General features: G+C 43.0%; 1 protein-coding gene across 6 annotated transcripts in view; it reads right to left on the bottom strand.

Annotated features, from left to right (window-relative positions):
* mast2 (microtubule associated serine/threonine kinase 2) overlaps window positions 1-16408 on the bottom strand; it is a 124137-nt gene that overhangs the window by 86464 nt on the left and 21265 nt on the right. For 5 of the 6 annotated variants that reach the window (XM_076277821.1, XM_076277823.1, XM_076277825.1 and 2 more), the window contains 2 exons: window positions 5662-5809; window positions 5240-5382 (listed from right to left, as the gene is read on the bottom strand). In XM_076277821.1, coding sequence (XP_076133936.1) covers window positions 5240-5382; window positions 5662-5809 — 291 coding nt within the window. The remainder of the gene's footprint in view (window positions 1-5239; window positions 5383-5661; window positions 5810-16408) is intronic. The other variant, XM_076277822.1, reaches the window with a different exon arrangement.

Below are 16408 nucleotides of genomic sequence, written 5' to 3'. Positions count from 1 at the left end.
GCAAAACACTCTGACATTAGAGGAAAATTAGTGAAAAAATGAAACACAGTTGATCAAATAAAATATGATCATGACCAATGCATGTCGAGGATTGTCAAAATGCTATGCACACATATATATATACACATATATATAATACACGCACATCTGTCTACACAGACTCTCATCCATGCCGCCTAATCAGCTTTCCCCTTTAGTGCTCCCCTTTAGTTCCACTGGTTAGGATAAGAGGCAGGCCTTTTAAGAAATTATTCATAGTGTGCCCATGAATTTTTCACAGACAACATAAGCCCATCCTACGTACAATTGTTTATGAAAGTACAAAAGAAATTAAGAATAGACTAGTAGGTTTAAAAACCAGTTGAACAGAATTGTTGAATACAAACAGATATGCTGGTTTAATATAATCACTACCACAGAAATTACTGCTACTAAGGCAACAGACACATTAAGAAAACAAATAGGCTTGTATTGGTCTAGTGACTTAGACCTAGAGGCAAAGGCACCCTAGGAATTAGAACATCTTTCTTGTGGTTTGGGAGAACATGGGTACATTATTGTTTCTGATGCTGGAATAATCTCTCTATTGACTCATAACTAGGCGAGAGGGGGATGCCATTTTCTTTTGTAATGGACAACATGAGAACGCTTCTATCTGCAAATCCTCCCTGAGTGATGTTCCCCTGTGTAAAGAAAGGAACACGCAAGCCTCACATCACTTCTTACTGTGAAAGACGACTCCCAGTCTCAGATAATAAATATGTCATAGGAACATCAATCTCAACTGCTTCATGAAAAAAAAAATGTAATCAGGTTTTATTTTTCTTCTTCTTCAAATGCAAAGTGAGGCCTTCAGCTGTATGCTCTCTGGAGGCCACACTATTCAACTCTTTATAATTGTTCAGACCAAGCCGAGGCCATTTAATTGCACACTACACTGGGCTGGCTCTGGAGAGGCAGCTGCACTCAGGCTCCTGCACACTGTAAATGAGCTGACAGACAAAAGGCCCAAAGGCCAAAATCATCAGCCAACCCAAACAAATCCGCCTATGTACCATTTTCCTCAGAGAAAGAGTATGAATGAGCACATGGAGAATAACAGAATAAGAGAAAGGACATAAGTAGAGAGACTGAATCATCTCCCACAATGCTAACACCTCATACTCTCAAGCATTCTACTTCGCTTGGAAAACAAGAACAAGGGAAAGAAAGAAATTTAACAAATGCAATACAGGAACCTGCACCTCTACACCGTGCAACAATGGGAAAATATTTGCTGCAGATCTCTTGAGACACACCAGATTTTAATGAGGACGTATGGCGAGGTGGGGGATTTATAAGACTAACAGGACATAAATAAATATTCAAATAATCAGCCAAGACAGAAACAATAACATTCCCTGACACAACTGTTTCAGGCCCTATTTCTCTCCACCATATGCAAATCAATGTTAATTCCACTCTCTTGTACAGTCTCAGACAGCCACGCCCACTCCCGCCCCAGCACATTTTTTCTGAATGGCATATTTACATAGATCTTTATGGCATCCTATAAATTTCCCATTTTTATCCTTAATATAACATATTTGAATTGCCTAGCCGTCTACGAAGACCCAAGCTGACAACTTTGCTCTCCCCGACCCCGGAGAATCACAAATATCTTTACTGCAATTGTGCAATAGACTATTTGTATGAAGTCATGCAATACTACTTTGTCAGTTGACTTGGTTCTTTTGAGATTATTATTGCCGGTTTTTATGTAATGTGTTATGCACAGGATATAATAAAGCCAATGAGTCTAACCAAACTTCAACAGCTTCTTTTGAAGTATCTAATAAGAGAAGTGTATTATCCCACATTTTACATTCAGCGTTTCTGAGGCCATTTGTACTAGCACTTCAAATCACTTTTTTGAAGCACATTGATGAAGTAAAGTAATCAACATTCTTTGTAATCAGTACATATCAACCATAGGCAAACAATGACAATTACTGTCATTATTGATATCCATCAGTTGACAACACTCTTAACACAGACCAGGGTTTTGTGAAGTGCTCCATTTAAATGTCTTCGGTCATGCCTGTCATTTTGGCCTGTAATGGCCAAATAAACAGATGCAACAATATCCTTAATGATGTAAGCAAATAGCCATAAGACTATCACAGTAGTCACCAACTACTGATTTAGTTGACATAGTAATTTCATATATACACAGGAGAGATGTTTAATTCCTAGTGCTATAGGTAGGGAAATTCACACAGTGGCCAATCAACAACCAAGCCTATTTACCGTCAAAACCAAAATCACTAACAAAAGTAGGTTATAGAAGATTTTATAGTTGCTGAGTAAGTAAATTAGTTTTAGCAAACATAAACAGAATTGCAACTGGTAAAAGACCTTGGCCAAGGATTCACCTCTCTGTAGCTTGTACCCTCTAACTGAACTGGAAAATTTCAACTGGTAAATAGAATGAGAATGCATGACCAAAAGTCATCAGAGTTCTGGCAGGATATCTGGTTTTGTTACACCCACACCCATACAACAAAACCGCTCCCTCTCACCCACAAACCAACCCAGTGCATGTGTGCATGTTCAAGGCCCCACACTGCACAATCATAGGTAAACACCATCTGCCTACCCAGCCCTACCTCCCTGCAGACATGAGACATGAAAGCTCCACTGTGGGGGGTTAGTTCAGCAACGGCCATACGATGCAGAGTGCCCACAGAGTGCCCTCATGAGAGCTGGCACAAGCCAATGAGATAAACATGGGCCTCTGGCTGAAGTGACCACATGGACAGAATTCATAAGGTTTAGATTGCTGGTCTGAATCCATGTCACGGCAGTTTGCAGCCTATCTAATAAACATTACACAGCGATGGATAAGCCCAAATCTGTTGAGGCGCATCTCAGGAAATTCATTCCCAGAACACTACCATGACCCATCAAATTCAGTGTTTCCCATACATTGACTTATTTGTGGCGGCCCACCACAATATCAACATTGACCACCACACAATGATTTTCCTGGTTGTGCTAAATTGTGCTTAAAACTGGTTAGAATCATAACCGCGCTGCACTAATTTGTTAAAAACTGTTGCATTCAAGTTAATTCTGCAAACCTACCACCAATAAAATATAATTCAATTCTGTGGGAAACACTGAAATTGCTAAATGTAAGCCTTATCATTGTGCTACAATACAAAAAAATTATGAAAGCTTTATTGAAATAACTTTCTTTCTACTGACTATACATTCAACAGAATGAATAATCATCTCCCTGGATTAAAACCAAGAGCTCTCATAGATTCTATAGTGATAAAAAAGTTGCTTGGATTGATGTGAAATAGAACACCCATAGACTTTTTTTTTTAAACCACTATTTGTAGAAAATCTGTAGAAATCAAGAAAAACAAACACCATGTACTATACTGTTCATTTTTTCCTGGCATTTCTGCTCTGTTGGATATAAATATTGAAGGATTCCAATAATGAGACAATACTACCACCTACTGGCAAGTAATGTCAAGTCACCAGAGCCATTTTCCCATCAATATTTGAGGGCCACATGTCTTAAACCAAGCTGAGGAGCACATTTTCACACACATTCACAAGCTGCCAAACCAGGTGTACCATCTTTGCTATCCATCAAATGAAAAAATCATTTGTCTTTGGTTCTTAGCAATAAACTCTACATGAAATACCAAGCTAATCGTGAAGGTTTTACAGAACCTTGAAAATGACAGAATCTCTGGGCTGCAACACCAAGACTCCCCAGCAGATGCAGCAGTTGGCCCATCAACTAGTGTTACAGCATGTGCAAATGCTGCATTTTTTATCATCCTCCTTTGTCTGTCTACATGGCATGTTCATTCAGCACTTAAATCATGGTTTATTGTACAAGAATAACATATTTTAGTCTTTAAACTAGAATGATAGCCTAGAAATCTAGACGCACCCTAGCGGCGGCAAATGAATTTGCTCAGACTGTACGTCTAGTAGCAAACCATAGGAATTTCTATTGGCTGACGCCGTGGACGTTATCCAATCACAGCGCTCTATTTTGTTAGAGAGTCTTAAGGCGGGCTTAACAGGATGACGACAGTCCTACGACGCTGAACAACAAGGAAGGTGGCTATGGCGAACGAAGATCGGTTGTTTGAATCGGCGTTGGCGTCAACTTTGGAGGAGTTGGACTTTTCTTTGAAAGTTGAGCAATACAATGCACTTAAGTCATTCCTTTCGAAGAAGGATGTATTTGCCGTTTTGCCGACCTGATACGGATATGGTCGTAGCGCTGGCCTATTGCATGCCTAGGCAGTTTGAAAGACAATTCTCTGCCCGCCCCTTGGATTAAGCAGGGAGAATGGGTCGATTCCAGACTATACATTTCAATGATATAGGATGGCCCGCCAGGCTACTAGAATGATGTAACTATTCCTGAACTGAAAACAAATTACAACATAATGGTCACAACCTTCAGGAGAATAACAAGCAACATGAAATCATCAGAACATATACGTCATCATAACAGGAACTAGAGAAAAGGAGAGGAAATACAGGTCATGTGTGCCGTTAGCAATGATGACACAACATGTTTTGAGTTAAACCACTTCCTGGTTAACCAGTCTGTACCCAGGTCAGAGTTGACTATGACGCACTGATGTGGGTACAGACCTCTGGCTCTGCTTTGACTGTTTTTAATGTGAACTCATTGGCAGTTTATGATAGTGGGTGTGTGTATCTCAGAGTGACTCACAGCACACGACAGTCACAGGCTAAAGCACCAGCTGAAAGTGTGTCTGCCCACGAACACTGCTTAGATATTGTATCGACAACAGATGCGGTATGCTTCCACACATTGATTGAATATGTAGGTCTGTATGTGTTTTGCATTTCAGAAGAGCTTAAAGTGCACAATCAGTGTTTGCTTTCATTCGTGTGTGTGCGTGTGCGTGTGTCTGTGTGTGTGTGTGTGTGTGTGCGCGTCTACACGCTCCTGCAAGATTAAGCCAATGCATGTACATAAGGAAGTGTGCAGTATGAATGTGAAACCATGTGCATGTCTGGAATTATTACCACAACAAGTTTCAGAGTAGGCGTATGCATATGAGCAGGCTAATTAACAATTATAAGTGTCAGGGTAAGAGAATACACCTGTAAGTAAGACTGTGTGTGTGTGTGTGTGTGTGTGTGTGTGTGTGTGTGTGTGTGATTGCATTTGTACCACATAACTCACCAGTCCTGCAGTGAGGGAGGGAGCAGACTGGCCAAGGGACTGGTTCCTCATGCGCACCAGGTTGTTGGGCTCTCCAGGCTGTTGCCATGCCAAATGGCTCACTCCACTGTGCATGCTGCTGGACAGAGGCAGGAGCTGCTTCCCTGAAGGTCATCAAAATTCCCATGAGCACCACACACACAGACATGCATTGAAAACACACACAGTTAGCCCAGGGGACCCTTTAATGACCCAAATTAACAACCCAAATCAAACCCAAAAAGACATCAACAATTTTCCAAGAGAGACTACACTGCAAAACCACACCAAAACCCACTAAAAAAGATCTACTCTAAGGAGCAGACAGGCACATTGAAGATGGCCATGTTTCGTTGGAGTGAGTTGCTCTGTGTGTGTGTGGGGATGTGTGACGTTGGTCTCACCTGTTAGACCGCTAGCCATACTGCTCCTCCGTGCTCGGCTCTCATCTTGGCTGAGCTGCCGCTGCAGTTTGGTCTTCCCTGCCGCGGGGGACAGGTCAGGGTTACTCAGCTTCCTGAACAGCAGAGGAGGGGGCGCCACAAACTCCTTCTGGAGAGACAGAGTGAAAGACAGGAAGACATAACATGAGGTGGATGGAATTAAGGAAAGGGTTGGATGAGCACAGAGACAGAGAGAAAGTGTGAGCAGATGAAGAAGCAGCGAAGGAAGAGCAAGGGATGAAAGGAGAAAGAGGAAGACATTTCTCCCTCAAGCAGTCATGACACATCATAGTAGTCCCATCATACTGGATCCCTCTTCTGAGGCCCATACACAGTAGACATACTAGATATGGGCAGCATGGCCAGGTATGAATAGTGAATCACAACAAATACCATCCAGCATCAAAACATTTCACACACATACATACACAGACGGCATAGACATGCTAACCTAATGACCCAGCACCTGCAGTAGGGCTTCCCTACCCGCAATAACAAGGAGCTTGTTTTGCTAAGGAAGTGACTCAAAGCACAGACAAGCAGGCGGCAAACCTTCTTCCAGCAGCTATCACGTTTGATTAGCGAGTCATCTGTCAGTGCTCAGCTCAACGGGCCAGCACAATTAATGATGGCAATTACTTATGACCTCAACAGGCTATCAAAACATAACCACACTCAGTGCGCATGCACATCGCAGCATGTGGTTCTAAGCTCCGTTCTGTTCTCAGCCAGGATCACAAACAGGCCGTTGTTGTGGAAACCTGGCAAAGATGATCAAATCCAGTCACATCCTCTGGGTGGCTTTAAAGTTCCAGTGCTTAAATCTCTCCTGTTACTTGCTCAAGCCTGTGAAATCCCCAAGTCCACAAAGTTCCCAGAGTATTGGGGTTACAGGCAAAGTTTTCCTGATCTTTAAGCCAGAGAGCCACGTGTTTACTGACACAAGCGCACACCAAAGAAGAACATAATATCCAAAAGTAAACATAAACTTGTACAATTTAAGTAATGTTTATCTACACAACCCTAAAAAAATATCTGTGGTTATCCTTAACCATACCTTATGTCCCGGGTACATCTTCTGCTTACTCCAGAGAGCATTGAAAAAGAAAGTAAGGCTGTTGCTGATCTCAAATGCAAACTTATTTTTGTCCCACTAGTGACCACAGCACAGCGTCAGTCATGTACATCAATCCCACTCTGCGGTCGACTTGACGTCCACCTGCAGCCTGACTGTACGTCTGAACCAGACTATGTTACGTGTGTGCATCAGCATGGCTGAACGTCATAATGGAGCGGCCACACGCAGGCTTCCAGACCTGGACAGACCACTAATCGGCTTGACCTGAGCTGCACAAGTACACACACGTGCAGGATCATTGCTTGTGCTACTGCTGCACTGAACAAAAACATGGTTAAGTGATCTCGCTCACACACACACACACATTTGCATGCAAACACAAAGGAGCAGCAAAAGGGCAGATGGGTTCAATGGCAAAACCAAAGCAGGGGCAACGAGAAGGCAGTCCATCTATGAGAAGACAAGCATAGTGGAACAGGACAGAAGAGACAAAGGCTTGTTTCCGAATTTGTCCCTTAGTCATGCCTTTTCCATGTTCTTAGCTAGGTACATTTATCTGTAAATAGGGCTCATTCTCCCTTCATAAGTTTTTACATCTTACTGCCCTCTACCAACACCTCACGTAATAGGATTTTGCAGTATTAGTCGCTGTAGGGAACAGTCTTAATGCTGATATCAGGTGAAGTGGGGCTAGCTGTGTGGAGTCAATGGAGGTGTGGTGTTTACTGATTAGATAATAACAAGCCCCTGCCACACCAGGAAAAGCTCCTTAAGGGCGTCTTGTGTTATTCATTTGTGGCTTTGGCAGAGCGCTCTTTCCCCCAGATGTTTTCCATTGTCATTGGTCTCATCATCCTATCCCATCATCGCCTACTTCATCCTGACCACTGGTTACTTTAAAGCTCAGAATCTTTGTAGCACTCAGGAAGGTTGAATGAAGACTGACACAAGAACCCAAGTGGGTGGAGAGCAATAAGACATCCTCAGTTGGAATATTCTCATCAAATAAGGGGAAACCCATCATCTTATTTCTCTCCCAGAGAGAAAATTAAAGCAGCATGAGTCATCTGCCTCAACTCAGTAGTCTGATGACCCAAACACATTGTCTGAGGCCTATTTAGGCGAGGCACCCCTACCGTCCGTGATTTAGCATAAAGCCCTGAGGGCCCTGCCAATGACTAGGGCCTGAAGAGACTCAGAATAATGACATCACCAGGGCTGGTTCTACTCCTTTAGAGAACACTGCATGTTGTTCCCATGTTTCTCATGGATGAGGAGAAGAGAGCCCCACCACTTTCCCTGCTGTATGGGACACAAAGCAGTCCAACATCCAGCTAAAATCCGTGATCAGTGATTTACACATGATCATCCTCCATCCTCGGCCCATGGTGGGTAAGGTCTGACTGCTGTTAGCAGACCACAACACCTGTTGGTGAAGATATAGGCATGCTTATGTGACCACCAAACTATTAAACCAGCAGTAAGGAATTGACAATAATGAGCTACCTTCCTAAAAGGTACACCTCATAGCGGCGGATGTCCTTCAAATTGTAAATGTATCACTGCTGTCTGGCACTTTTCCTAAGTCACTGAAAACAGCTGTTGTAAAGCCACTTCTCAAGAAGAATAACCTGGATGCCTCCATGCTAAACAATTACAGGCCCATATCCAATCTACCTTTTATTGGCAAAATTATTGAAAAAGTAGTCTTTAATCAATTAACCACCTTCCTAACATCAAATGGGTATTTTGATTACTTTCAGTCTGGTTTTCGGGCAAATCACAGCACTGAAACAGCTCTCATTAAAGTTTCCAATGACATACGCCTCAACACAGATTCAGGTAAAACATCAGTCCTAGTGCTACTGGACCTTAGTGCAGCATTTGACACTGTTGATCACAATATTTTACTACACAGACTAGAACACTGGGTTGGATTTACAGGCATAGTTATCAGCTGGCTAAAATCATATCTACAAGAAAGGAGCTTCTTTGTTGCCATCGGAAACTGTACCTCAACACCAACGTCCTTGACCTGTGGTGTTCCCCAGGGGTCGATCTTTGGGCCACTATTATTCAACCTCTATATGCTCCCACTTGGACAAATCATTCAAAATAATTTGATTTCATATCATAGTTATGCAGATGACACACAAATTTACTTAGCTCTATCACCAAACGACTATGGTCCTCTTGAATCTATGTGTCAGTGTATAGAACAAATCAACACCTGGATGTCTCAAAATTTTCTTCAGCTGAACAAAGAAAAAACTGAAGTAATTATATTTGGTAAAAATGAGGAAAGACTTAGGGTTGCCACTCTCCTTGACACAAAAGGGTTGAAGGCAAAGGATACTGTTAAAAATCTTGGTGTATTAATTGACAGTGATCTAAATTTCAACAGCCACATGAAAGCGATAACTAAATCAGCTTTTTACCACCTCAAAAATATTGCCAAACTCAGAGGGCTGATGTCAAAATATGACTTAGAAAAACTCATTCATGCATTTATCTCAAGCAGGGTTGATTACTGCAATGGACTGTTCACAGGCCTTCCTAAAAAGACTATTAAACAGCTTCAGGTGATACAAAATGCAGCAGCTAGGATTCTAACAAAAACTAAAAGAACTGACCACATTACTCCAATTCTTAAGTCCTTGCACTGGTTTCCAGTAAGTCACAGAATTGACTTTAAAGCACTAGTTTGTTTAGTTTGCTTGTTTATAAATCAGTAAATGGAGCAGGACCTAAATACTTGTCAGACATGCTTCAGCAGTACACACCTTATCGTCCTCTCAGGTCCCAGGTGAAAAACCTGCTAGTAAAACCTACAGTTAGAACTAAACATGGTGAAGCAGCTTTTAGCTGCTATGCGGCTCAGCTGTGGAACCAACTTTCGGATGACATCAAAAAGGCCCCAACTGTAGCCTGTTTTAAATCTAGACTTAAGACCAAACTGTTCTCAGATGCTTTCTGCTAACTGTGCCGAGTTACAAATTCTGAATCTGCCTTGATAATTATTCTACTTTGTCTTTTATTACTTTTTTTACTACTTTTGCCTTTGTTTTTGCTTACTAATTATTCTTTATTTTTAAATGATTTTACCTTGTTTTATGTTTTCTTTTTATTATGATCTTTACCTTTTAATTATTCTTTGACTATATTGCCCTTCTATGCTTTTATTTGTTATTATTGTTTGGTTTTGTTTATGTAAAGCACATTGAATGACCTCTGTGTATGAAATGTGCTATATAAATAAACTTGACAAAGATCTTGCAACACCACCAATAGACGAGTTGGCATTGATAAAAGCTTGCCAACATGAAAACTGGAGCATTTTGGACATAAAGTTAGCAATGTTGTTTTGTGATGCTCCGTCCTGGAACACAGAACTAAACAGTTCACATCTACGATGGCTAGCAGGAATGGCATGTGTTTATCTGTTCTTACTATGAACATACACAGGTCATTAAAATGAATTTGAAGATGATACAGAAACTAGTTAGCCAATAAAAAACATAAGTCTACTTCCAAAAGTGGAAAATTGTTGCAACACTGTTGCATAGTGCTTCTTTAAGTAAACAAACACTAATGCTTTATTATCAGACAGTTTAAAAGGATGTTCTAAATCAGCGGTCCCCAACCACCGGGCCGCGGCCCGGTACCAGGCCGTGGGACATTCCTAACCGGGCCGTAGCCTACGACATGAGTTTTAAAAAAAATGCATGCAAACTAAACTCAATTTAATTCGCAATAATGTCACGTTTTTACATGGCATAGGCCTATATGCAGTTGTTTGATTGCACGCATGTTTGCATTTTGCAAGGTCTATTTTCTTACGTCTGTCTGTCCCGCCTTCAACACTTTATATATTGCCTTCAGCGCTGCGCAGCCTCAGGTCAGCTCACTTCACTTGATCAGTTCTTGGCGAACGGTAGTGTCACACAAAGTTAGCTAAACTGCTAGAATGAGCAACAAAAAACAAGCATCTTTAGCCAGAGTGTTCGAGAGCCGCTGCAGAGATTTCTTACAGAAAAAAAGTCACCGCTGCACATTTTAGTGATGAGGACTGGGTGTCAAAACTCGCTTACCTGTGTGGCATATGCAGAGATTTCTTACAGAAAAAAAGTCACCGCTGCACATTTTAGTGATGAGGACTGGGTGTCAAAACTCGCTTACCTGTGTGGCATATTCGGGTTGCTTAATTACCTCAACCTGTCACTCCAGGGGAGAATGACGACTGTCTTTAAACTGGCAGATAAAGTCGCTGCATTTAAAGCCAAGCTTGATTTGTGGGGACGAATGGGGACGGGGTGTATTTGATATGTTCCAAACAGTAGTGGGGGTTTTGGGAGAGACTGAGGCAGGGCCCTTTCTCTTGCAGCTGGTGCGCGATCACCTTGTTGCGCTTTCAAATGAGTTTGAGCGTTAGGCTACTTCCCATCCTCCAAAGATCCACGGCAAACCAATGAGTGGGTCCATAACCCATTTGTCAATATCCCGAATAGTCATAACTTGTCAGCGCAGGAGGAAGAGCAGTTGATCGAAATTGCAAATGACGGTGGTCTTAAGAGTGTGTATGAGGAGAACACACTGAGGGTGTCACTGTCTTCCATCACCCCCTGATGGAACCTTCTTGTTGCAGGGAAACAAGCACAGGGCTCCCACTGATTATATTCGTAATGCACGTTTAGTTCCCATGTTTTGTTCCCATATTTTGTTAAGCATGTTCACACTTGATAGATGTAGCTTCAAGTTGTTCAATTTTCATAGTTCATATTGTTCAAATTTCACTTAAGAGTTCGTTACCTTCACTGTTAACTGGAGCTAGTTCTTTTCAAGTAATGCATGCACAACACATATGGAAAATGGAACCCCCGACCCCCCCGGTCCGTGAAAAAAAAATGGGAATCAAACCGGTCCATGGTACATAAAAGGTTGGGGACCCCTGTTCTAAATCATACGGTTTCCATGAATGTTAATGGAGACCAAATTAAATGTCACAGCTGTTTAGGCAGCCAGAAACCGGCCCACTACCTGAAAACAGAGCATGCAGCCAAACAGCAAGCTGCTGACGACAGCTGCGGGAAAATGAGATGGACTGGTGCCATAGAATGCAGTGGTGGCTATGTTGATTTATCAAACAGTGAAATCCATCAAAGTGACAGCAAGTGCTACACATTAACATACATTTGTGTATGTTAAATATAATATGCATGGGAGGAAGAAAGGAAAGGCAAGTTAGAGGCTCCCTTGCTTTTGGAAAAGAGGTATTCTGAAGTGAGGGGTACATTGCAGGCTTTCCTTCTCCTTGTTCTCACCTGGTCACCCTGGTGGTTTTGTGTAGACACAAAACCAAAACAAACAGACAGCCTTACTAATTGACCACTCACAAACAAACAACTTCCTCTGAACAATTGACTCCCTCTGAACAAACAACATACACACCTACACAAAACTACAAACACATACTAATCCTCATAATGATACTCTATTGTGCATACATTTTATTTCATTTCACACAAACACTCGGTCATCACTAAACAAACACACATTCAAACAGAGGCATAGTCAAGGCTACCCTAAACATAATCCAACCTGCCCTTGTAATCCAAAGGATGTTCCTACCTGAACAGCTGTGTCTGACTCATTATCCCGTTACCTAGCCCCCAACACATTAGTCCTTATTCACCCCCGCCCCCATAGGAACCTCAATCTCCACTCTATAACTGCCTTCAGACACAACCTCCACAGATATTTGTCAAACAAAGGTCCGACCCTTTAGTTGATTTAGATATGATGCTAACAAGCTGACATTATGCGGTCATATGTGGTTGAACAGGTTGAACGTGGCTGAACACGCACATGAACAGAATCTCTGCATGTTCTTCGCTTCGTTCAGACATGCGCTCATTTGCATAATGTCCGTCAGAAATACTAGGAGGGGAGTAGTGTAACAGCCGACTAAGTTCAGAGTTCCAAATAGCCGGTTATGTTGTTTAGATACTGTATATGGCCCAACCGCTTGACATCCGCAGAACATGCGGACTTACACCTATGTCTGAAAGCAGCTCATGCCTCCACCCCTCCGTCCCTCTCCCCACTTCTCCCACTGTTCCCTCTTTCACTTGCACTGGAAGCCCCTCCTCCCTCTTCACCATTCAGTTACATTACATACATTCCAATTACACAACAGCAGTGTCCTCCAGGCAGTATGGTAAAGGCAGTTTCTTTCCTTTCTCGCAAGTCAGCACAGGGATCTTAATGATCTGTACACACACATTACATCACATTCACACACACGTACACAACTGCTGTGCTACACAAGACCATGACTCCTGCAGCATTCATGAACATTCCGCTATGAAGAAGATACCCAACTTAAAAAGGATTTGACACTCCAACTGCAACTGTCCAACAGAGAGCAACAAATCAAGTTGTGCTTGTACACTTCAGCCGCTAGGTATTCACCCATTCAGTAAACCATCTCATCCCCTGAACACTGACTGTAGGCCTCATTATAGTCTACAAACCCCTCCCTCCTGTATGCAGGCGTACACGTACACACACAAACACACACACGCTTACTTTGTGGGCAGACGCCAGGTTGCAGCCTACCAGCTCTCAAGTAGAATGGGTGCATACTGCAGGTGAGTAGCGTGCTGCATTCGGCTCATTCTGAGATCAGAAATCCACAGCAAGGGAGCGGAATCTGACCCATATCTGATATCAGCATTGGATCAGTGCATCCCTAGGAATTATTGCCATGAACCCTCAATACAGTGGTAGTACATCTTTTAAACTGCCTCAGTTATATGTCACTCAAGGTTACCTAGACAGTCTGTGACATAACAGTGACCACACACACTGTTGAGGAGTTCAAATTGCCCCCGTCTCTTTGAGGAGAGTACCAGCTGACGGAAACAGAGAAACACACTGACACAACTCAATAAATTAACAATCTAGGCATAAGATAGCCTAGCAATTACATAGTGTCTACAACACAGATACAGTTCAGTCTCCTGCTCTCGACAACTCAACACAATGTTCCTACCAACTACTAATTAATTAATTTCTGTGTTTCTGTGTAGTGTGTGTCCACATGAGAGTTGTAGCCATTTGGCTCATAAGACTGTGCTGTGGTCTTGAAAGAACAGAGGCAGCCACAAGCACAGATCACAACAAGGCTTTTGTGCATAAACACCACAGCTTTGTTCTGAGGGGAGCCATTCATGACAACACCACCTTATGACTGCCTGTACTGTTTAGTCAGATACACCAATAGCTGGGCCAAAAATGCTTTACCAAAGGCCTCATGCATGAACTTGCCTCATTGCTGACCGTTTCAAATTCACAAGAGCAAAGAAACGAATGGATTTGATTTTACACGTTTCATTTTCATGTATCAACACTGCATCCTCCAACAACACAGTTGCCTTCAGGGTGATAGTGTTGTCATATTACCCTAGTCTGCTGAGTACACCATGTACTTGACTGAGGAGTGAGAAAGAATTTGTAAGTGTGTGTGTGCATGTGCGTATTCATTTATCACGCAAGCCCATTGCTGTGCTGATGTGTTCCAGATGTGTAGTGGCAGTGTAGGGTTGGGAACTGAGGCAGGCGGCGAGAGGTTGGATGTTTGTGTGCTGACTCCATGGGAACTGGACTGCCGGTGTTCTCATAAGCAGTGAGGCCGAGTTCGCTGGCCCACCTCTGTTCACCTCTGGGACCAAGCAGCACTGCTCTCTCTTTGTCTGACCACCTCCTCTTCCTTCAGTTACTGAGAGGAAGTCATGCCTGTCTGCGCAGTCTGAGAGTTGAGAATCAGACCCACACCCATCACACCACCACTCTAGATGCGTCCTTATTGACACACCCACTTTAACAAACCAAACAGGCAGCAAGTTCATGGTTGGGAATTTTTCAACATGAGAAAGCTGCCTAGGCCTAGGGGCTGGATTTTAAGTATGGCCTCTGCAGGACCTCTGCAGAAAGCAGGGTTGCATAATCATGTGCTCCAGGGAGTTATATGATCCTGGCTAGGCCAAAAATGACAATGATGGGGATAAGGGGCTGGAGCTGGGGTGGAGGTGTGCTTTATACGTCACATAGAACAGAGTTCTACAGAGCCAAACTTTAGTCCGTTTCTGGTTCCACAATCCATTCGCAATGCTAATTCTGGCATCTAATTCTAATTCTGCAGGGTTTGGATTAGCTTAGGACAGAAATCACTTTAATGTTGCCCCTGATTCACTGAGGGATGAACTAATGGCACCAGTGGTAAGTTGCAAATCAAGAGCACTTGGCCAGGCCTCCTCCTACTCCCTCTACTGGGGTTCCTATCTGCCAGCAGCAGCTGTGAAGAAAAATAAAACACACCAGCCCAAGCCCATCCCATACACAAACCATGGGCAATTCTCACACACTGACCCAACGTAAACGTACACACCTGACTATACTCTCTCTCTGACACACACACACACGTACACACACACCTGACTATACACTCTCTCTGACACACACACACACTCACAGCAATAAGAGTATGGAAAGCAATCAGCAATCCAGAGTAATGGAAAGCCCACACACCATGCAGGAGGAGATAAGACAGAGTAAGCTTATAATATGCTTGGTTATCTACCAACCATAGGGTCCAAAAGTATCAATAATTAATATATTGGGTAATAGCTTGGGCATAATCCTTGTTCAATATTAGTGGTTCAAGCTGCAGTCGGGTGCATTTCAGGTCTCTTGTAGGCCCGTGCATTACTGCTAGACATACAACATTTCTTGTCATGTCAAATATCAGTTGTAATTTTTGGTAAATTCCTATGAAGGGATTCATCCACATTTAAACAGTTATCTATTTTAACCACCACCCAGAAGGCAGCAGCTTGGCCTAAACTGCAATTCCAGAGGCAGATGTCAGTCCTGAACTGAAAGCATCCTGTTTCTTCTCAAAACACTAAGTGAAGAGCAAGAGGTCAGACTGTTTTATTGAACTCAAGCCATGAGCGAAAGCCCAGGACATTTTCTGATGCACATTTCTGCTGAGGCTACAGACTGTTTGTTCTAACAAACCAATACAACACCACTGCTGGCAGGCGATGTGAATGCCGGGCACAGGGACACTTTCAAGGGCCGAAGGATAAAGGAAAGTGGCCTTTCGGTGAGAGGGTGTGACACACGCTTTACAGTAGAGGTCACTGGTGTTCCGAGCCAAAGGAGCAGCACCCTGCAGCGTCGGACAGTGGTGACCTTTGAGCGGGCTAATCAAAGGCAAGGTCCTGCTGGGGCTCTGTGCCAGAGGCTGTGCATCACTGCTCACTGTGACTAATGGTTTCATTAGTAAGAGAACTGGCTGGACATAAGTAGCATTGCCCGCTGGGAGTGTTGGAGACAGGGGAATGGGGAGAGCAGGGACCAAAACAGGACTTGGAGGGGGGGGGGGGACACCAGATTTTTTTTAGTCATCCGTTTATCTGCATGCTCTGACTCACATTTGGCACAGGTATTTGTATTTGTGTGTGTGTGTGTGTGTGTGTGTGTGTGTGTGTGTGTGTGTGTGTGTGTGTGTGTGTGTGTGTGTATGGGGGGGCATAAAAAAACAGACAACAGCTCTGCTTTCAT

This window comes from Alosa pseudoharengus, unplaced genomic scaffold (assembly GCF_046254945.1).
Source record: "Alosa pseudoharengus isolate Yale_2024_CS ecotype anadromous, Long Island Sound unplaced genomic scaffold, YU_APseudo_1.1 YU_APseudo_1.1_scf_11, whole genome shotgun sequence".
NCBI lineage: Eukaryota > Metazoa > Chordata > Actinopteri > Clupeiformes > Clupeidae > Alosa > Alosa pseudoharengus.
This window is presented reverse-complemented; position numbering and strand designations above follow the sequence as displayed.